This window comes from Larimichthys crocea, chromosome XVII (genome assembly GCF_000972845.2).
Source record: "Larimichthys crocea isolate SSNF chromosome XVII, L_crocea_2.0, whole genome shotgun sequence".
Lineage (NCBI taxonomy): Eukaryota > Metazoa > Chordata > Actinopteri > Sciaenidae > Larimichthys > Larimichthys crocea.
The window spans coordinates 18,872,989-18,882,550 of record NC_040027.1 but is presented as its reverse complement, the minus strand read 5'-3'; the positions used below and the strand labels follow the sequence as shown (position 1 = coordinate 18,882,550).

The following is a 9,562-nucleotide window of genomic DNA, read 5'->3' as shown; positions in this document are numbered from 1 at the left end:
CATGCACCTCCCTCCCTAGTATATACTGTATGATGGTCCATAGCTCTTTTTCCACGTCTTCTGCCAGATTGTCTTTAGGCTACTTTTCAGTGTTCTGTATTTTCCTGCCAGTTTTGATCCTGAAAAGTTTGTTTAACCATGCCTGAAATACTCCGATTCTGTCTTTGGAGCTTGTTAACCTGCCTGAATTTTTGTATCTATCTATATTCTACAACTAAAAACTCTTAAACTTTTTACATTTGCCTTCTGAGTTGTGTATTTGGGTTCTAATGTATTTTTTTAACTGTGATGCATACAGAAATTAAGGATCTTAAGGATGCTTTATTCTGTCTTGTTTTAAGACATATAATACACATGCACGCACGCACGCACGCACACACACACACACACACACACACACACACACACACTTATCTACACTAACCCACTGAGATAGACTGGCTTGTCCGCTTTCTTACCACCATGTGAGCTGTCATGTAGATCTGACAGACTCCAGTACCGACCAATCAAACAGTAGCTCAGAGTCTCATCTGGCAGTGTGTGCATTTAACCAGCACCACAACATTAAAAGAAATATAATCCAGAAACCTTAAATCAATATAATATTTTCTCATGTAAATGAAAGGAACTTTCATTACTATGCAATATGGCTTTAACTTCACTTTTTCAAAAATATATATTCTCATGTTACTGGTCAGTAGAGTACAGTATAGGGAGTATGTGTCTCTCTGTGTTTAAACCTACTTGAACACTATACATGATACATTGTTCTCCTTCTAACAGTAGAGGCTGTATTGGTGATGAAGCCATGCTACTCCTCTACAGGCGGAGGCTCTTACACCATGAGGATTGCACTGTTGCTCTGCTGCTTCACCTGAAGCCTGGGACCAGCAGAGGGAACTAGAGAGCCAGGCAGAGGGGTCTAAAAGGGGAGCATGCAAAGGAGAGGGTGGGATAAGGTATAAAGATAAATAAATATGCTGCAAAACAAACAAAAAAACATTAGAAAGGTCAGATAATTCTTTATGTAACTTTATTTTGAATCTATGTTTTGGTACATTTCTGTTTTGCTTGTAGAAGTCAGAGTCAGAGACAGAGAAGCCAGTGAGTAAGACTGTGTGAGTGATGGCCATGTAATCTTCAGACTGGAGTCATTCAGTGCTTTTACGCTGACTGTTTTCATTGCTCTAAATACTAATAGAGATTCATGGAATTCAAACAAGCACTTTCACACTGGCACATGATCAAATATATTAGTTGTAGAGTTATGGTTAAAATTATTATTTAAACCTGAAGTAGTGAACAAAATATCTGTATTTTATAGTGTGTGGGTGCTGGCAGGGTGATCGGGGCTGCAGGGGAGCTGCCAGCAGAGTTACAGAGAGTCAGAAAGCAGGAGGAGCGCTCTATTGGCAAGGTCAGCTGACAGGAAGTGTATGTCCTGTTGAAGCAGTCCTCAGTTTGCAGTCCACTGTGGGATTCCTCTGACTGACAGTATGCACCAAACCACAGGCTGGTGTAGGCTTTCTGACTTTTTGAGGAGACTGGAAGGGAGAAAACATTGACGTTACCACTGAGATTAAAGCTGAGTCCAGAGTCCAAAAGACTGACTCTTGATCATGCTGCATGTAGATGACTTCACAGATGAGCAGATTTTGTAAATACCATATCAGAATATGAGTATAATGATTGTATTCACAATTTCTCACATTAGATCAATAAGGACATTTGGTCCTAATTTAATTGTAGCATATATTATATAATATATTATGCATGGTGTATGTACAGTATATTTTACATTCGCATATATGCTCTGTACATTCAATTCAGTTTTTTTTTTAAATTAAAGCTTAAGTGAGATATTTGGTGCACATAAACTTTCTTTGTAACTTCTGCCAAAGAATTGTCATATTGTGGTGGTGTAAACTTTGCGGTATCACGAAAGCCAGGAATTAATTCAGCAGAAACCTAAACTGTAAGAATAACCTGTGGATAATGTTATTTTGCAGCAGTATGAGGTGTGAAAAAAATAGGGAGACTACTAGACATAAAGTTTTCATAATTTTCTATATACAGAAATCTCAAACAGATGATACAGCTTCCTCTATTTACCTCATTTTACATGCTGTAAAAAAAAAGAAAAGTGAATAGACCACAATATACCATTGATTTAATCTCACAATTCTTATAGCAACTCAGGTAGCAGTTCAGATCTGTTTTAATGTGATGGTTGAGTCGGATAACAGCAGACTGGTGTAAGAAAAGATGGAGGGTCAGAGAAGTTACTTAACTTTTTGACTCACTGATCTCAAACTAAGTGGGTTTAAGTGCAGTTTCCTCAGGTTGAGTATCAGGTTATTAAATTGTGTGTTACTAGCCCACTCTATCAGTTAGAGGGTTGGTCTTTGTTAGCTTTACAAACAGGAAAGATGGTCCCCTGCGTCAGTGTGAGGCATTTATTGTGCTGTGAGGCCCATGGGTATTTGATGACCTGAGAGGAGGGGGGGAGGACAGGGAAAGAGAGACGGATATGAAAAATACATTCATCCAAGCTCAGTTTGCTACCAACTCTGTCATTGTTGTGATTCCGGCAGACAAGGCAAAAGAAGAAACAGTAGGTTGAGCACGTAGGTAAAAGGGCTCTTTACACATAATCTAAGATATCAAACACTAAACAATAACCCTGCATAGAAAAGTGTTGCGTATGTGTAAGTATATGTTTGTGTATAAAACTGTGTGAGTGCATAATCATAGCATTGCTAGATAGCCAGTCTCTTCCCCTGCTCACTGCAGATGCAGTAATTGTGAAGACGTATGTTGATGATAACTGCTGCTAAGTGTGTTTGCAAAACATTGATGCCCAAAACTTCACTCACTGAGTGCAGAAGCAATAAGAGTGCAAAGACATTTTTCATTGCTGTATGTGTCTCAGGGTTAGACATAATTTGACCAGACATTTGCCAAAAACATCTTTCAAGCCATAAAGTGTGATTTCATATTTCATTTAGTTTTCCATCAACTGGTGAGGTCAAAGGAACTGAAAAAAGAAAGTAAGTCATCTGTTTTGACTCTGTCAACTAAAGATGTCTTAAAAAATAAGTGTTTCAGCTTCCTCTAAAGATTCATATGGATGCATTTTACTGTGAAATTACAATAAAACATATGTGATGAGTAATATTACTAATTGTTACTGTAAACCTCATCATGATATACTGTTAAAATGTCCAGTGAATCATTTGGGATCATTCTGGACTTGTCATTGTTGTCACTGTTGTACATCACTGCCAACTTATTTTGTGGAGAGTCTGAACACTCTTCGCTTCTGTCAGTTCAGCAGAGTGACAGCTGCACCTTCGGGATTTTGGTGAATATTTTGATGGATGTTACAGTAATGGTTTGGATAGGGAGTCCCAATAGTGCCAATAGTCAGAATTAGGTGTAAGAGATTCAGTAACTATCTCTAAAGTTTAAATAATAAATGAATGATGTTAACATATGGTGTTTTGATTTGTTTCAAGTATTATAAAAATATATCATTATAAAGTAAAACAAAATGAAAAATGTTATATATCCATTTCACATTTTCATCTTTCCGTTTTCCTCTCAACATTCCCAATTTTCTTTGCTGCTTAATAAAATATGTGTGTCTAAGTATATCCAGTATTAACATTTAAATAAATCCATGGATTAATGGAATGTAATAAAAAATCTGTTTTGCATTTCAATATCAGCCTGCCATGTAGTTATGTTCATGCAGGCTATGTGGGAATGCATCCATGATTAGTTGTGAGTTAAAATGTGATGGCAAAATAGTAAGCGGTGGTAAAATTAATGGTTAAAAAAAACAACCTGTGATTGCTGCTTCAAATAGGAAATATTGAAGAGAAGTGCAGATTAGGAGTACCCCCATTTTTTTAACTGGTTCTGTTCAGGATTCAACAGTCAACAATAAAGAACCATCTTATTAGGAATAAACCTGTTTCCTGTATAAACTGAAATGGGTTGGCTATGCTACTGTATATTTACATAATAATGCATAATAAAGTGCTTGGACAGCCTGATATTTTCTGTTTTCTATATAGTATATTTTCTATATTCACAATAGTTTGCCGGCTTATATAACACTGCTAATCTCACAGGCAAGTGCAGGTGCTATATCAACTTGTGAAATAATTAATACTAGTATTGCCTTTTAATATTTCACCCATGTTCATTTTAATAGTTTTTTTTCTTTTTTATTTATTTATTTATTTTTTACAAAATATAATAATTATGAACAAACAACACAGAAGCAGTACAATATAGAAATTGCTAAAAATGGAAGTAAAAATAAAGAATTAACAAAAGGCAGTGATTCAGCGCCTTTTCCTGCCTTCATAGTCCTTGTCTTGAACCGCCCTCATGTAAACATTAAAAAACAAAACCAAACATTGATCTGAAACCAGCTTGGTTTTTAACGGGGATTACAAGAAGATCTCCCACATTTACAGACAGAAACAAAGAATAAATAGAAGCACAGATGGAAGGAGGAAAGTGGGGCTGATTCCTTTCCTTCCCTGCAACTTTTCCTTCACCTATTAAGAGACAGTAATAGAAGAAAATACAACATGTGTATTAATGCACAAATCAATACATTATATTGTGAATTTACAAAAACTGTTCCAATTAAGAGAAACTGCATCCATTTATTCTGTGAAACATACTTTTAAATAGTCAAATAATATTTACTCTAACTATATATTCTCAAACTTTAAAAGGAAGATTGTTCTGAGATATGACGCTGTTTGTTTGAAATACATAATTACACCTGTACTCAAAGATAATATGATAAAGATGCACTGAGAATATACAAGTTTGTAATTCTCAAAATAATATGACAGTTTGACAACTAATTGATGGAGCCATGAGAATTCTGGGACACTGGTCGGAAAAGAAATATAAGATTATATATATTATTATCAGAAATATTATTGCATACACAATTATGACATTTTTCAGTATATTTTATTTTATCTGGCAAGTGTAGGTGAAGGAAAAAGGGAGAAAAAGAAAAAGAGAGATTTGTTTAATCCACTGGGCGGTTTGGATCTGTCACTCAAACACTAAAAACATCACTATTTGTTCACACCTGTTCACTGATTGGACGTTGAAGGATGTAAGAAGCAAACAGAAGGTACCAAAACTGTTAAATTCATGTTAGGATGTTCTTTGGAACTCAACATCTGTCATTACATTTTTATTCTTACACCAACAAACAAATGAATCTGATAAACATCTAATAACAATCACTTTTCTATCTGATCTGTGTGTATGACACCGGTCCAGAGTGATTAACGGTCTTGGAGATCAAGTTGCACAACCTGAGAAACTGTGTTTGCATTCAGTGACTTACCATGTACATTTTACATTTACATATTTTATCTTCTGCCTATTCTGCATGTCAAACAATGCAAAATGATACTAAATATTCAACATGATAGAAAAAAAAAGGTGATCAGAAATTATGCCAAAGCACTGCACCTTCATAAATCTCTACGCAAATCTTCAAAATGAAGAACAGAGATGAAAACTTCCACAAAAGCAAAAATAAAAAAAGTAAAAATAATATTGTGCTCCTTTTTCCTCCAACCATGTTCAAATCTCAACCTTAGAAAATGTTATTTAGTCTCAGCTGTTCATATTCAGCTGGCCAAACGTTTTGAGACAGGTGGAGCGGAGGAGGCAGGAAGTGAAAACAAAACATGTTGAACTGAAGCGAGTGCCACTTACAGACTTCATGTTTAAATCAATATTCTATATTGTTTGAAGGGTCATATTTTACTCAGGACTTCTAGCAATCATGTCACTGTGGTACTCTCCAGAATCAGATGAAATGGCTGCAGCAGCAATAGTGCTGAGCTTTATGGAGAAACATGACTGGCTCTTGCTGGAAGAAGTCGGGAGAAATTTCAACTGCAGTCAAACATTTCCATCCTGATAAATAATATAAAAACAAAGCAACAGTGGTTAACATCGTCAGTCAGTGAAAATATGCTGCCAACCACTTGCATCTGGTTTGTGTGGTCACAGCAGCTCTCATCACCTGCACTGTGCTTTCACAAATATGTTTTAATTATAGCCAATCAATAACACTGCCCTTGTGCTGTTAATAAGCTGTTAATAAACACATTCCACATAGGACAGAGAGTTCAAGTGTCTCAGTTTAAAAAGAGGGTTCAGAAAAACGTAAAGTAAGCTCCAACACAGGTAGTAGGTCCAATCCTTTTTCACCAAGTTAAGTAAATGCACTTTTTGTCCTGGTTTCTTCAAGCACGGTGCAAATACCAACACAATCAAAGAGCTCATCACAGGGCAAACCATGAAGAGTACCACTCGGTTGTGATTTTCCCCGTCACTTTGTGAGAGAGCGGGGATGCTGGACGGGAGAGGAGCGCAGTAGGCTGCCAAATGCATGGAAGTGTGATGGGAGGACAGCAGGTGAGGGAGGTGAGGCAGACGGAGACAAGCTGAAGTCCACCTGCAGCCTGTGAGGGGAACCAGTCAATCCACCTGCTGCACCACAGTCAGGGCCCTCAGAGACAAAAGGTCCACCGTGCATGTGTAGCTGGTAAAAGCAGGAGCCTTGTAGGCGATGGTCGTCATTGCAGGACGGAGGGCTCCCGCTGACCCACTGGCAGCTCTGGGGGGAAGGCTGGGACTGGAGCTGAACTGAAGCTGAGGAGCAACAACTCCCTGAGCCAGCATCCCGCAGGTCGTCCATGGGCGGGAGAGTGAAGGGACAGCCAAACTGCAGCTGCTGAGGACATCCATCACTACACAAGTCTGACAGCCCCATCACCAGTTCACCATCTGGACAGATGTAGAAGAGATCACAGGATGACAGATCAACCAAATGTCTGTCACTGCAGTTATGTAATCTATTACTGCTTTAATGGACATCATGCTCACATACTGTATGCTTTGTGTGTTTTCAATTAAATATGCTTCATCCAAAAACGTTCAGTGACCTACTTAAACTTCAAAGAACTTGTAAACCTCAAAGAGTATTTATTACCATTATAAAGATAAAAGCATTACAATTGATATTTAATAGATGAATTATGGCATCCGTGTGTTTGTATTTAGCTATGGAAGCAATTGAAAGATTCATGTATTAAAGTCATGGAAGACTATAATTCTTGTATTTACATTACATATTTACATAAGGTCTTGAGTTGCCCTTTTCTGTCAATCACATGTGGTTTATTTTGTTGATCTGCACTGTAAATCCCCAAAGGCTGTTGAAATGAATCACAGCCAAACTGTAAACTTGTTGTTAGTATGTGAATGATTTTAATTTCAAACAAGGGGAATGTTTAAATATTTGCTATACAAACATTTATTGCAAACCTAACTTCCATTTTTAGTACAACAGGGTTACACTTTGAGTAATCATGAGGTTAAGGCCTGAATTAATTCTGAAATTACTCAACATATCAAACATTATCTACAATATAATTTGTGGCTTTTTTATTCATAGCATATATAACCCTGTACCTTTCAGTTCTAGCTAGATTTTGATTACAAACAACAGGCGAGTTAATGAGTTAATGTTCCCAATCATCACATTATTCATACTTTCTCTAAATCTCTCTTCTCTTTTTTTTACCTGCAGGCCCAGCCTGCTTTCTGTGTTTGGGCCGAGGTCATGGCTTTAAGAGAAAGCGGGGAGTTCGTCTGCGCCGGGGACGGCCCTCCTCCTCTGGAGCACCATGTCAACAGATGTGCATGCACACACATACAGACAGAGCCATGCATACGTGCACGCACAAACACAACAGCGCAAGACACGACACACGAGAAGCGAGAAAATAGCGGGGGAAAACAAAAGGAGGTGAGACATAAAAATGATTCATAACATAAGATGATGAATATGGATGTCAAAATAAAAAGGCAAACCATGTAATCAAAATAATAAATTCAACAGACAAAAATAAAAACCTTAGAACTCCATGGAAACATGATGCATAGCAGAAGATCTTTTGATTTGGAAAACGTCTGAGATGGTATGCAAATGGTTTATATATAGAAAGATGGGTGAACATACAAAGCTCTTTATGGTTTTAGCATTACTGGAATCTAAACTTAATCCTTAAGGCCCACTATTACTGCTCTATTCATCAAGTCATAGAGGTATGCTTCTTTTCCACTCGGTTCTGACTCGCTGTGAGATCCTATCCTATAAGAGAACACATTTGCTATACTGTTGCAACAGTTTCCTGTATTTGATCCACCTCCATCAGTTGCTTGTAAGAGAATACCACTAGGTTTTACCTTGTTTATGTAGGTCCAGGTTTGACTGTGGAGGCAAAGGGGACTCCAGCTGCCCAGTGTTCATGGAGCTGTGAGACAACAAGCCTGAAGAAGTGATGCTCCCCTCCAGCTCCCCAACTTCCCCATCCTGGTCGCCATCCTCCCTGTGACGCACAAAACAACCACTGTTATGGCAGCGTAGTGTTATTCAATCAACGCTGAAAAGCTGGAGTGGGTGGCAGAACTTCAAGTTATCAAGACACAATCTCAGATTAATCACGCAAAGAGCAGAAGAATGACTCACGCTTAGGTGAAGTTATTGTTATTAGACTCAGGATTCCAAGGAATAAGCGTCATAAGTCCTCCCCTTCAACAGAGCTTTATTCTGTTCATCTAAATATATCTGAGGTTTTTCCAATAAAAAGATGCCCAATGGATTACTCTTAGAATATCTAAAGGCAAGCTACAACTAATGGTAATTAATAGATAAACAGATTATTGAATTACTGAGAGCAGCTCTTAGAACAGGACTGTTAAAAGATTTATTCAGAGGTTCAGAGACATGTAGTAGAAAATATGAACATATCTCTATGAAGGAATGACTAAAAGTTTGAAAAGGATTTCAGTGTACTGAATAGGAGAAATTAGTATGGGCTCTTCAGCGAAACAAGATGTTTCTAGCAATACTCACATGTTCCCTGAATGCAGGTTGTACTTTTTGCGGCTGAGCCTTGTGGCCTGCTGGGTAAAGTACTCATGACGTTCGGACTTCTTCCACATGTAGTAATACTCCACACACTCCCCAACTGAGCGTGTTCGTACCTGAGGAAGAGGGAAAACAGTTGTCTTTGTTTTTTAACTGACAAAAAAATTTCCAATATTGAGCAGACAGATAATCCTCAGGTTTGGACAGATTTCAGGAAAGATTCAACTGAAAAGTGTCGACATGATGCCTTCTGATCACTCACCTTATTAGCCTGAATGAGGTGGAAGTTTTTCCCATAAACTCGATAGCCGTGCTCAAAGTTCCTACACTCCTCCTCACTCCAGGCACACAGCTCTTCTAAAGAGGGAAAATGGGGATTTTAAAACATCAATTTTCATTCATCTTTTTGTTTTTTAATGAATGCATTGCAACCACAGCTTTGTATTGTAGATTATCACTGAGCAAAGCTTTGAGAATGTGACTCAATGTCTGGTTTTGACCCATAATTTTCTGGCCAGGTAGTTTTTTCCATTTTAATCCAGACTACAGCAAAAGTCTTGGATT

The 9,562-nt window shown here is 37.7% G+C and overlaps 1 protein-coding gene across 2 annotated transcripts in view; it reads right to left on the bottom strand.

Annotated features, from left to right (window-relative positions):
• Positions 1 to 6,382: 6,382 nt before the first annotated feature.
• Positions 6,383 to 9,562, bottom strand: part of mier2 (mesoderm induction early response 1, family member 2) — a 17,825-nt gene continuing 14,645 nt past the window's right edge. For both annotated transcript variants that reach the window (XM_027290580.1, XM_027290581.1), the window contains exons 9-13: positions 9,261 to 9,355; positions 8,984 to 9,114; positions 8,314 to 8,456; positions 7,649 to 7,741; positions 6,383 to 6,849 (exon numbers count right to left, since the gene is read on the bottom strand). In XM_027290580.1, the coding sequence (XP_027146381.1) occupies positions 7,686 to 7,741; positions 8,314 to 8,456; positions 8,984 to 9,114; positions 9,261 to 9,355 (425 nt within the window). In that variant the 3' untranslated portion in view covers positions 6,383 to 6,849; positions 7,649 to 7,685. The remainder of the gene's footprint in view (positions 6,850 to 7,648; positions 7,742 to 8,313; positions 8,457 to 8,983; positions 9,115 to 9,260; positions 9,356 to 9,562) is intronic.